At 39.0% G+C, this 13508-nt stretch overlaps 1 protein-coding gene across 2 annotated transcripts; it reads right to left on the bottom strand.

The window, feature by feature from the left end:
* Window positions 1-405: 405 nt before the first annotated feature.
* Window positions 406-9029, bottom strand: LOC149843791 (common plant regulatory factor 1-like). Of its 2 annotated transcripts, XM_090001933.1 has the most exons (12): window positions 8727-9028; window positions 6149-6290; window positions 5540-5584; window positions 5345-5437; window positions 4438-4524; window positions 4204-4254; window positions 3693-3841; window positions 3303-3391; window positions 2562-2830; window positions 1455-1532; window positions 1213-1338; window positions 406-964 (listed from the first exon to the last, which is right to left on the bottom strand). In XM_090001933.1, exons 2-12 carry the CDS (start codon window positions 6212-6214, stop codon window positions 746-748), a joined length of 1272 nt encoding a protein of 423 aa, XP_089858059.1. In that variant the 5' UTR covers window positions 6215-6290; window positions 8727-9028; the 3' UTR covers window positions 406-745. The 2 variants fall into 2 exon arrangements, with proteins under 2 accessions (XP_089858059.1, XP_089858060.1); XM_090001934.1 differs by lacking the exon at window positions 4204-4254 and having other exon boundaries at window positions 8727-9029.
* Between the last annotated feature and the right edge of the window lie 4479 nt (window positions 9030-13508).

Raw genomic sequence — 13508 nt, 5'->3', positions numbered from 1 at the left:
CTCAATTGAGTTCCATCAACCTCACAGGGAGGCGGGTCCATTAACTGACCCGGTCCTCGTAAAAAAACACACAGAGCGAGCTTATATCAAGCTGAATTGAGTCCAGCCTAAACGAGCTCATATCAAGCTGAATTGAGTCCAGCCCAAACGAGCTCATCACCGAGCCAACCAAGCTGAATTTCAAGCGGCTAGGTTCGTTCTACATAAATCATGACAGTCTAACAGCTTGCAATTACTTGCGACCAATCAAGTCCAGATGAACCGCATATTGCCTAGACAGGTTCGAGTCTAGGTTTTAATAAAGTGGATGGTTCTTCAGGATCAAAGCTACCACATCATGAAGGAGCAATAAAGACTTGCCTCGGTCAACTGAAAGAAAAACCAAGCATAAAAAAGAGAACATAAAAAAAAAAAAAACCAAGCAAATCCACGAGTTTTTCCTTTGAATATCTCAAATATACAGATGGCATCAAGTCTCCATAAACAAGGAGACTCCAAACCATTATCCAAGCCTTAAAAAGGTCAAAGAACTGGGGTAAAAAATTAGTCCTTTGTTCATTGAAAGAAAAAAGAAAAAAATAAAGAGCCTCAACCTTGTTGCTCACATGAAATGTTTATCAGCTTCTCTGTCTGTTATCTGATGCATCTATTTCCTAATTACCGTCAGAGTGATAATTTCAGGCCCAAAGAAATTCGCCTAAATTACCGGAATTAAATGGGGGTATTCTGAAGCTGCTCCTAGGATTCAGCCTGCAGCCACGGCATCGGTACGTGAGTTTGATTCCAGAAGCTGGTGGAGCTTGCCAGCATTGTCGTGGGCCTCGCCGTCGCGCTGCCCACTTCGATTCACCTGGCTGGAATTACTCATTCTGGACAAAAAATTCTCAATGCCCACTGGCTGAGATTCAACCTTATCCAGGATGGCACCTCCTCCACGCTCCAACTGTGCCTTCTTGACTTTATCCTGCAAATCCAATGTAACAAATCCAATTATTCTTCGTCCAAAAGCTCATGCAAATATACTAAGGAAAGCATGGGATGAACAGTGTGCGACCCGCCATTGAGTGCAGAAACCAAGCCCATCTGGGCTCTGTGGCCAACAGCCGGTGATCCCGGAAACCATCTGATCTGTTGCCAATCATAACCATGAAACAAACAGAATCCGCAATGATTGTTCCTGACCTAAAAGAGGGAAAGGGATGACGAGAATACCATCAGAGAAGAGTTTTCTTGTTTCAGCTTTTCAGATTTTTCCCTCAAGCGGTTTAGTTCATCTCTTAGATCCATGTTCTCACTCTTCAGTGTCTCTACTTTCATCGCTAGTTCCTCGGTCTCAGCCTGGAAAACATGAACGATCAGCTCTGCATGCATAAACGCATGATATATATATATATATATATATATATATATATATATATAGAGAGAGAGAGAGAGAGAGAGAGAGAGAGAGAGACCTGTTTCCTCAACCTGGACCGCCTTGCAGATTCTCGGTTAGACTGCTTCCTCTTCTCTCGCTTCGATTCACGCTCATCCTGCAACAAGAAATGAAAGGGGGAATAAAATGTTAAAAACTATGTGCCAACTGGGAACACAACAAATGGGTTTGACCACAAAAGAAATTATAATAACAACTATGGGATAACGCTAAGTAATTAGCTAGCATATTTCCTTTTTTCCCCTCTCCAAATCATGCAGATGGCAAATATATCAATTCCCAAGAAATTTAATTCCCTGGAACCGTATTGTAATTTAGGCAATGTTTGACAGCCTTGCAATGGGATGGAAACACCGTTTGAGTGTGCTGCCAAAATATTGTATTGCCAATGTGTGATGTTGAGAGATAAAGTTGCCAAAAACATCCTCTCGTGAAAGGAGTTGAAATGTTGTGTTGGGTCTGCCAACACCAGTCCCAACGCACTGCTACCAAACAACAAGAGTATGGAAGCATGGTGAAAATCACAACACAACCTGAAATGTGGTGTTGGGTGTACCAACACCAGTCCCAACGCATCGTTTCAGCAACGCCACAGATCCCAAACAAGAGAGCATGGGAGCATGGTGGAAACCACAAAACCGCTGATTCAAGGCTTCCAAACATAGCCTTATAATCATCAGTTGAAAAAAAGTAAAACTGATTAGCAGGGTCAGAGATACCAGACTAAGTACTATGCTCAGAGGAGATTCAAGATGGGCCAGTGGAATCCTAAAAGTCTGTCTACAACCCTTTAACATCCCACAAATGTTATGTGTGACCGTATTGATTTTCTACCGATTCACTACTAAACTGTAGAAGTCCCCATTCCACAACCAACTTGAATGAAACTTTTATAGGATCCAGTTTCTTCGTGAAACTGGCCTCCGGTTCCAGGGAACCAAAATTCTCAACCTCATTATACTTGTATTAATCAAATTATGAGGAAACACTGCTACTAATTAATACCTCAAAGATGCAGCTTCCTCATTTGGAATAGAGATGTTGCTTTCCATGCAATTTTCAAAACAAATTTTTTTGTTTCATATACCCAACATACTAAAAGTGGCCGACAAATTCAAAATCATACCTGCAGCCAAAGTTCATAAGGTAGACCTTCCCGACTTGGAACAATTACGCCGGCAGCCTGAAGACTAGGAGTTGCAGTTCCAGTCTTTGCTTTGGGTGGTGTGAGGTTTCTGAACTCCATCCCAGGAGTCATGCCAGACATGGCCACACCCTCTGTTGTCTTGCTCGCAGGTGGTGTCGGGGTAACTCCTAATGGTCTACTAGAAGATGTATTTGACTCCCCACCATGAACAGCAGCTTGAGCCTTAGGATCAACTTTGCTGTTCTTGCCTGTCAATAAGGCAAATCTTTCAGTTAAACTGAGACAAACAGATTGGCCACCCATCACTGAAAATGTATTCTGGTTTTTGCTTGAATGATAATTTCACAAACTTTTATGTGTGAAACGAGGTGGAATTTACCACGATTGATGGATGGTCCCTTTCAGAACTTAGGGAAAACTTATCCTCCTCATCCTTTAATTACAGAACTATGGTCTGCTAGCAGTTACCGAGGCAAAAGCAGGAAGAAAGATATATGCATCCTTGATTAAGAAACCAGCCACATCACTCTTTTGAAAGCAAGCATAAACAAGTTCAATATTAACATTTTCCTTAAAAAATAGAGCTACTGAATTCCCCAAAAAAATGTGAATTCCATGCACATAATCTGCAGGAAAATAAATGACAATATAATTGATACTACTGATGATGATGAATCCAAAAGTACATGGCAGTATACACAAAATTCTTCTGTTACATACCCTTGGGTATCATTTCTTCAGCAACTCTTTTCCTGCCTGCAGTATTCCCGTCACTTCCATCACTGGAGCCTTCCGAGCCACTATCCGCACTGCACAAGATTTTTATTTAATTGAGAAAATAATAAGGTTCTACAATCAAGACCACAAGCCAACAAAAGGAACAAGTAAACATGAACAGCAACTTATCAAAGCTCTGGCTACTGATTAACCACTAAATACCTTTTACAAATAGATAGATACCGGGAGATGAAATCATTCAAACAAACCACCAAAATAATTGAGTGAGGGATAGCTTAAGCAGAAAGTCCGTGCACAGTCCCAACTAACTAGAATATGAAAACTTTTCTTTATAAAGGTTTGACTGGAGAATAATGTTGCCTGTCAACAAACCTTTGTGATTGCCCATGGCCTTGGCTGTCTGTGGTATCAATATTTCCATTGCCAATCGACACAGTAAGCCCATCAAAACCATTTAGTTTCTTTATCAAACCTTGATCCTTAGTGTTTGATGATTTAGCAGGTGTTTCTGTGCTTACGCCCTGAATCAAAGAAGAGGGAATGAAAGGATAAATGAGCTATACAGAAGGCATATCTAGATACTCAATGCTCAAAATGTAAATAGAAAGTTCTCTCAATGCTCAGATGAAGCCCATGACATTGATTTCTAATTTTCCACGCTACTCAATATAGTCCATCACAATAACACTGACTTGGTGTAACTCGGGTCAGGTTATTACTGTTACTCAAGTTTTGAGCCCACAAGGACTCACAACTATTAATTTTGATGTGAGTCAATTTGATCAAATTACTCCAAGTTAGGGGCCAGGTTATCTTTCTGTAAACCAAATGCAAATTTTAGCAACACATTTAATGAGGAAACTTAGCAGGTCAGGTTAAATACCATTTCATTTGTCCCTGACAATGAAACCACATGGCCATGTGGAGGTGGACCCTGTAAACAATAAATATCCAATATAATAAATTACATAAAATCAGACAAAATCTATAGAACAGTTTGTCATCAGAAATAAGGATTGCATTTTTCTTCTCAGGCAACGAACATGCTCTGAAACTTCTGTAATGTAGGAAAAGAAACTTGTGCAAATATTATTGTAAAAAAAGTAACAAGACTCACAAGTGCAATCGAAGGATGGTGAGCATACATCCCTCCATGAGAGTACAAAGCTGCATATGCTGGTGATCCATAAGGTGAAAGAAGAGGCTGCAGCACAAAGAGAAATTGCAGATAGGTTCAGCAACCTCAACTATGTGAATCTACCTAGACTGTTGTTTATGTTTTAGAAACAAGAAAAGAATACAAACTTCAGAGATTTATGTAGTGAAACAATACAGTCATATATGGATACTAACAAGTCCACCACAAATTCATACCCTTGACAAACTTTAAAATGATGTGGTATAATGCATTAGTTTTCACCACCTTTGGCATTTCAGTTATTTTATAAAAAACAAATAGCACACGTATTAGCTTTACTTTGAAATGCACAATCCCTTCTAATGTGTCTTCTTTATACAATCACTAAAATGATCATGGTGATGATAATTAATGCACGAAACCACCATATCATTTTAAACTTTGTGAGAGTCAATTTGAGTCGATCTTGTTAACATTTATACACGGCCATGGAACTTAATAAAAAAAACAGGAGACTTTTCACACTGAACCGAACACTCCAAGAATAACTGACATAACTTTACCACCACCAGAAACCCACAACTCGGACAGCCCTCCTCTTGGGAAGGTCGGCCCTGGTGGGATCTAAAACCCTTGGCTAAGATGGTATCATTGACTAATCCAGCTATTGAAATTTAGAGGAAACAAAAAAGGTCCTGCAGAACCTATATAGTATATAGTGATTCCCTGAAAAATAAGGATGAGACACCAACCTAAACATCCTACATCCTTTTATTAGATGACCTTCAGACTGACACGGGCATGAGTGCAAATAAAATGCATGCTCTGTTCTTCACATTTGCACATCTTATGTTATAGAGTAAACAAAAATAAGAAGCTTGAATACCTGTGGTCCCCACAAATATGGATGAGGAGGATGACCAGATGCAACAGCAGATCCAAAATAAGGGGGTGGCATGCCAACTCCCGGATAATATGCCTGCACAGCCAACAAACAAAGGAGACCTTGATAAAAAAGACTGTGATGAACAAACGCATGCACTTAGAGAGAGAGAGAGAGAGAGAGAGAGAGAGATCCTACTTGAAAAGCTGTCCAATCAGGGTAAGCTGGTATGGTAGAATGTTCCTGAACGTCAGAAGGAATGAGTACTTAAGTTAAAACTCCTAATGCTAAATTTAAGGTGCCAATGTTAATAAAGCAAGAACCAGAGAATGCATTAGTGAAAGGCTGGTGGTACCAAATATCCTCATTACTTTGAAAGGTCAGATGTTATGAACTTAATAGCACATTCCATCCACATATTCAGTTGGCAATTTACATTTGAAAGAAAAATAGAAAGAAGCAGAAGATTAACTGGCTCAGACTTTCCAATCATTCATGCATCCCCTTCAAAGTCAAAATGCTCCCCTGTTGGAGAAAAGCTTTTCTCCAATCCTTCGGAGCATTTTAAATGTCTTGACATTATAAAAGGATAATCTAATCCTGTTAATATGTAGACAACTAACAAAAACTAAAAACAGTATCAACATTCTGAAACCGATGTTGCACACCAAGAAATCTAGATAAAACCTAACATCATACAAAACCTTCAAGGAAAATTTTCTTTTAAGGGTAGGAGAACTTAAGCAAGAGCCAACAACTCATTAATTTGAAAAATAATGCAAAATAAATAAACAAAAATCAGCTGACCTGTGCAGGTGAAGATGCTTTGTCGGACTTTGATGGCGTCACACCTTCTGAGTTCCCCATACCCATCAAGCAATTTAGATTTTAATATGTCAATCACAGCATGACAGGGCAATATCTCTTTTCACAATGCAATTCGATATGCCTGAAATCAGCCAAGGAACTGTATTTAGAACCAAATTTATCCTAAACACATGCTCATGATTCAGTCATGAAGATCGAGGATATTGTAAAACTGCTTGCAAATTTCTGCACGACATGACATTATAATGGAGACACAACTAAAAATTTGATCATCATATAGGACTGCAGTTCGACATCAACTGGTTTAACACAGCTGAGAGATGCTATAACACTTATGGTTGTGAACATATAGCATTCACCAATTACAAGATGTCTCATGGTTACTCGAAAAAATGGACAAGCTATTACACGTGTGCATACACATGCGCATATGCACACACTCACAAAAACACATTGTGCTGTGTCACATGGATATGGCCATCTTGGTAAAGTTTTCCATTATAGTGTATAAAGGGACATCAAATGAGAGTCAAAGATACACTTAAGACATATAAAGCAAGCATGAAGGCATCAAATATTATAGAATTACAAGTAATGAAAATTGGACAAAAAGAAGACAATTTGAAGGTAACTAAACTAAACAAGATGAGGCGACACAGTTCTCAAATACATTCCACAAAGTGAGGCCACAAACATTGAGATCCTAGCGGCTAAACATCCAGAATATTAACAATTACAAAAGCCTTATGTCCATGTTTGCATCATTGAGGTATTTGAGTATGCAAGAGAACAATGTCTTCATGAGCTGTGGGCATAAGTATCAACAAAATTTTAAGGAAAAATATTTCAAGCCCACAGGCTTGGAAACATAACTATAAATAACGTATATTTAGATAAAGAATTCCCCAGACTTCATCTCCATCCAACTGAGGCTACTCTACTTATCTGTCAACCAATCAGCAACTCTTGCATAGGCAGTCACCAGGCGTGGCAGTTTTCATCGCTGCATATAGGACGTGCGCAAAGGGAGAAAAAGAGTTGCATTAAAGATAAAGGTACATGTGTGCGTCCGTTGAGTTTTAGGTCATGCTGTGGTGCCAACTATTGGAGGAGCAGCTGACAGTTGCAAACTTTATGAATTCAGCCACTCATCCTGAAACCAAGGAAGCTGCATGAACCAGGATGTAGGTAAAGAATCCTACAGTGTGGCACATGCACCTCTTGATGACCTCCCCAAATCCACCAAGAAGGCATGCCATATTTCAAAATTGTGCGTACACACACATGCATACGGTGCTTCTTCTATTACATTAATTTCTTTCTCCTTTTTTCCCATGTTTGGAAGCGAGAAAATGGTAGGCAAATGCAAATAGGAAAGAAAAAGTGGCACTTTCCATCTGTTCCATACGAGATTAAATTTTTGACGGATTTTTTAATCTAAAAAGTCAGATTTCCTACACAACTCATTCCCCTATTCCTCCATCTTCCTCTTCCTACCGTAAAACTCAGTCCATCGGCTGCCTTCCTCTATCTACGTCTTCCTACCATGCAATGCCATTTCCAGGGATGCTCTCTCTCTCTCTCTCTCTCTCTCTCTCTCTCTCTCTCTCTCATGGGAAAATTTTCTTTTTCCCGTGAAATTTCTTCTTGCTTCCAAACGTGTCATGTTTTCTTCTTTACACATGAAAGAGACCACCTATACTGATTCCCTAGTCCTTTTCTTCTTTTTTCTTTTCTTCTGTACAACCATGTCCGCACGTGAAAGTGATCCTAAATGCCGACTCTCTCTCTCTCTCTCTCTCTCTACGCGTAAGGAAAATAAGAGTCCTGTTACTCCCTCCCTATCCAGCGATTCTTACTTCATTTCGTACAAATCGGTCACAGATAACAAATCTCTTCCCCATCCTCCGTTCGTGCGATTTTCCCCCGTCTCCCAGCACGTGAGAAGCTCGCACGGGCCTGAATTATTTCTGCCCCCTTTCTTTTGCTTTTCCATTCCTGTTTTTTTTTCATAAAAAAATCACCTAACGATTTCTTCTAAGAGTGCTAAAAAAAAGAACAAATAAGTAAATAAATAGAGTTCAGATATCTCCCTAAGCAATGACTTTTCCCCTTTTTTCCTCCGTAAAATTAACGAATTTCAGCAAACACTCCGTTCTTCCACTTAAAATTACTAACACTAGAAATACTAGAAACTGCAAGAATAAAAAAACGCCAAAAAAAAGAAAAAAAGGAACATCGATTCAATTGCCCTTTCCAAGAATTCAAGTAAATATTACCCTTTTCACTAAATAGTTCAGTTTTCTACTTCAGAAACAGAAGAAGCACCTAAAGATGCAAATTTTCAGAATCTCCAAGCACGTAACGCTACGAAATGAAGCCAAAACCCCAACTCAGCTCAATAAAACAAGAAAACCGGAACTTCCACCGTCCAAACGCCAAAAATCCACAAATTTTCCAACAGATCCGACTCTGGAAAGCATAATTAAAAGGATAAACAAACTAACCGGAACCTCAAACGGGAAAAGTAAAAGAAAAAAATAAGAAAAAGAAGTACCTCTGCCGCCCGGTTCACCTCTCCCCCATACCGCCGGAGATCTCACCGGAAAAAAACACGCTCCGCAGCAGAAAGAAAACCGGAAAACCGATCCCCCCCGGTTCCGACGATCCAGAAGCAGCTCGCCCGATTCGAGTCTCAGTCCGTCTCGGAAACCGCTTTACGGTGATACTTGCCTTTCTTCGTCCTCTTCATATATATCTATATATATATATATAGAGAGAGAGAGAGAGAGAACTCCTGCTTCGCTCCTCGCACAGAGAGAGAAGAAGAAGAAGAAGAGGCGGAAGGAGGGAAGGGGGTGGAGAGCCAGGCCGATCGCCACGTCACCGAACTCGTGTTAGTATATCCGAGGGGTATACGGGCCACGTATATACGGTTTGCCAATGGTGCTGGTTGAGTTGGCCATCGGTGTTCGTGCACGCCATTAATTTATTCTGCGTCATCTCCTTCGTACACGTGTCTGGTTGCAGAGGCACCTACGCGTCCATCTTTGACCCCTTGCCAGCTAATCCATCCCGTCATGTAGCTGACGTGTTCGCGGATTTAACCGAATTGGCATCTCCCTCTCTCTCTCATCGGCGTTTCCCTCGTGATTTCCTAATATGACTACCCTACCCTACAGGCAGCTGCAAACGGATCGGATATCCTATTTCGGCTCCTTATTTTAAGTCGGCTGTAATCTGGATTCGAATAAAATCCGATCCGATTGCCTTTTTTTTACATGTAAAGTGAACGTTTGCGACATATTTTTATCGATCTAATTCAGATCCAGATCCGATGTTAGATAGTTGTGGCTTTTATGCACTGGATCAAGTGCACAATATTGGAATCAATTCAGATCAGACAAGATCAGCATTGTATCTGATTGGTTTGCAACCTTAGGGTCCTATCCCTTTTTCAACATGACAAAAATACCCTAATTTATTTCTTTTAATGACTAAAAAGTCCTGAGCAAAAATGCCCTAATTATTGTTAAGATATCATTATGTCCAAATCTCTTTTTTCTTGTTAATAATTTTAGAAGATAAGTCTTCCATCCCACGAGGGGTTCGCTCATTTAATAGGAGCAACTTGAGAACATCACCAAGCTGAATGGACGTGACGAGTTCCAAACCATAGTGGCTGTCCCTTGCCATGAGGCTGAAGTTCAAACTGCTTCGTTGCAAGCAAGGGAGATTTAGTTTTTTTTTTTGAAAGGCAAGTTGGGGTTAAGCAGATCCCCACCAGTTAGTATTCAATCGTACCACTAAGGGTTTTGAACCTGCAACCTCAGGTTGCAAGTTCCAATCTCAATGGTATTGTTGTATAACTGGTAGCGGTCTACCTAACCCAACTTTCTCTGTAGAAAAAAAAAACTAAAAAAGTTTGATTTTTGAGATCATTTTTTTTTATGACATGCTTAGCATGCAGCTCCATTGCTGATGATCATCCATCTCAACATTTCTCCACATAGACAAACACATCCATCCATCCATTTCAAGAAATGCCAAAATGAGTGGCTGTCAAGAAGTTTTTTTCTAACAGTACCCATGTGGTGGGGCTATAGTAAATTGTGCTACTTAAATGAAGAAAGCCTTAAAAAAAGATTAATCCGAGCTTTTTCTTCAGTTCACATCCATCCAACACCAAAAAAAGAGAAAAAAAGTTTATTTTAAACATAATTACCATATTTAGAACTGTAGATATGAGCAAGATCACGTGATTTGGAAGCAAAGAAGCAACTTTTCACAAAGAAATAGTAAAAAGTCATTTAAACAATGTTTGCTAGGGACATGCACTTTTTACTAAAGTGTCAAGTGATGTTTGGACAAAAATACAAACACTTTGGAACATTAAAATATTTAACAGAAGTAACACAAACACTGACTAGCATGTGTGCTACAATAATGACTCAGAGAAATCGAATTTTAAGCTTTATATTTAATTTTGTATAAATCGTGTCATTTTGAATAAGTTACCTAGGTAATAATTTTTGAAATGGGTGTCCGTGCTTCTACTTTTACATATTGTATGAAGAATATTGTGAATTTACGTTTAGTTTTGAATTACAGGAAATATGTCAGTCCTCTTTAAGTCTCAAGGTACCGTTTGGATGGCGCCCAAAACCTGGTTTCAAAAGCAAGTTTTTATCATATGAAGAAAAATCAGGTTTTGGCGACGTTTGAGTGACCCCAAAACCTGGTTTAAAACCCAAGTTTTTATCAAAACTTGGTTAAATGAAAAAGACCCTTTAATCATACGAAGAAAAACCCCTTTGACCCCTTTAAATCATATGAAGAAAAATCAGGTTTTAGCGAAGTTTAAGTGACCCCAAAACTTGGTTAAATGAAAAAAACCCTTCCCAAACCTGGTTTACCAGGGAGGGGGTGTTCCACCCCCGATCGGCCCACTGTGGTCCCTCCCCACCTGACGAGTGACTGGTCATTTCCGGCAAGCCTCAGGCCAGAAAATGGCCGGCCTGGTATCACTCGGTCAGAGCGGTACCCATCCGGCCATTTTTTGGTCGGTCGCCAGCCGAAAATGGCCCAAAAAAATATTGTGTTTTTTTTTTATTTCATGGCCGTCCGGCCACCCACAAGATGGGAAATGGTTGGGATGAATGGGTGGCCGGAAAATACCGACTGATGCATTCTTTTTTTTTTTAAATGTTTTTTGCAGTTTTTTGGGTGCCCAGCCACAGGCCGGAAAATGGCCGGGCCGGTGTCGCCAGGGACTGGCCATTTTTGGTCACCCAAATGGCTCAACAGGACTGGTTTTTGGCAAATCAGGTTGGACAAAAACCTGATTTGCGGCAAGCCTGGCTTGCCAAAAGCCAGGTTTTGGCCCCTGTCATCGAAACATCCCCTAATGTGTGTTATACACGCTTCTACGGCCCAAAATACCTCCTCCCGATCTGTGTATTTTGGGTTGAAAGGGTTTTTTTTTTTATTTAGGTTTGGCCGGTGTGATAGTGGGCTTGGGGCGAATGTGCTGACCCTTTGGTCTCAGGTTTGGTTTCTCGGGTGTGTGCTGGCGAGGCCCTCTTTTTTTTTCTTTTCTTTTTTGATTAGGGGTTTTTCTTTCTTTCACTTTTTATTAAGATTTTTTCATTGATTAGAGTTTTCCTTTGATTTTTATTGATTAAGATTTTTTTTTCCTTGATTAAGCTTTTTCTTTGATTTTTATTTATCAGAGCTTTGAATCAAATACGGCTTTTGTTATTTGATTTTAACTTTCTTTTGATATAATTAAGGTTTTTTTAATCTTTTTATCAGGGTTTTGAATCAAATATCTTTAATTAAGGTTTTCTTATATTTAATTTGATTTGAGATTTTTTTCTGGTTTTGAATCAAATTTTTTTAATTAGGGTTTCTTATACTTAATTTGATTAAAACTTTTATTGTATTTGATTAGGGTTATTTTTTTTATCTTCTTTGATTAGAGTTTGAATTAGGAATTTTTTATATTTGATTTTAAAATTTATTTAAGATTCTTTAATTTTATAGTTTATGATTTTTTTATAATATTTTATGATTTATTTTCTTATATTTTAGGGTTTATGATTTATTTATGGTTTTTGCATTTATATATAAAATTTATAAATTTTATTTTTTTTAGGACGGCCTCCGTCTCCCTTTCCATGCAGTCACCCCTCAATTAATGTTGTCTTTCTCTCTCTACCTGACTTCACCCCTCAATTAATGCTCTCTTTCTCTCTATATATGCCTTTTGTCACTCCTCAATTAACTCTCTCTTTCTCTCTCTGCCATATATCTCCTTTGCAGCGCGGGTTTAATCGGCAATTTGGCGATCCGACGATTTTCAATGAAAATCGTGGTCGCCTAATAGTTTTAAATGAGTCGCGATTCATCGATGATTTAGTCGAGGACGGCTACACTGATTGCAATGCAGCCTAACCACAAACAAGGGCGAATCCATGGTGGATTACATTTACTATCCTTATTAATGCTCATAAAATTAACAAAATTTGGAAATTATGATTCCTATTGAACCAGCTGCTTTCATTGGATTACTTTTGTCAATGGAATAGCTTGTTATACGATTGAATGAGATAGTTGGATGGTTAGGCCACACTATCGTAACCCAGAGGTCTCCGATTCAAAACTCCTGGTGGTCACCCCACCTCACCTTATATTATGGATCTCTTAACCAATTGGTCATTGGGTTTCAATTCCTGTTGGGGTTTATGAGAGAGAGAGTAAGTTTTTGGTCATTTTTCATAAAAAAGAAATAAGAGAGAGAGAATTCAGTAATTTTTTGGTCAATTTCGTTAAAAATAAATATATGAGTTATTTTAGTTGTGCTGAAGGCTACTTCAGTAATTTTCATCCAACTTTGTTTGTCGACTGGTTTGGTGAATAAAAAAAAGGTAGAAGGATAAATTCAGAAATCAGAATATTGATTTTGATCCGTCAAGTCGTCGCGGCGCTCTGACGTGTCCCACAACCATCTTCTTTTATTCATCTTTTTGACGCCTTCTTTTGTTGACAAGCAGATCAGAAACAAAAGGCTAATCCCAGCCGTCGGCTTTAGATCTCATCAAACGCAAAAATATATTTGAAAAAGAGTAATTTTCATCCCACCACCAAATTTTTGCACCTAATCAAAATACCCCCACGATGTTTTTCTTATATTTCAAACTCCCCTCAAACACTTGCGCTAACCAAATAGCCTCATCAATTGACTCTCTCTCTCTCCCTCTCTATTTAAGATTTATGCAATTGAAATAGACAATTACCAAGGTTCTAATGAGATAGCTAATCGTTGAGGGGTCTTGAG

This window comes from Nuphar pumila, chromosome 3 (genome assembly GCF_984573655.1).
Source record: "Nuphar pumila chromosome 3, dmNupPumi1.hap1.1, whole genome shotgun sequence".
In the NCBI taxonomy this organism is placed as follows: Eukaryota; Viridiplantae; Streptophyta; class Magnoliopsida; order Nymphaeales; family Nymphaeaceae; genus Nuphar; species Nuphar pumila.
This window is presented reverse-complemented; position numbering and strand designations above follow the sequence as displayed.

What these genes read in the sequence shown, in the direction of transcription:
- LOC149843791 (XM_090001933.1), bottom strand. Translation starts at nt 6,214, where the DNA reads ATGGGTATGGGGAACTCAGAAGGTGTGACGCCATCAAAGTCCGACAAA. An exon ending in CTGATTGGACAGCTTTTCAA is followed by an intron (nt 5,438 to 5,539) that starts GTAGGATCTCTC and finishes TTGGCTGTGCAG; the next exon opens with GCATATTATCCGGGAGTTGG. An exon ending in CATATTTGTGGGGACCACAG is followed by an intron (nt 4,525 to 5,344) that starts GTATTCAAGCTT and finishes TTTGTGCTGCAG; the next exon opens with CCTCTTCTTTCACCTTATGG.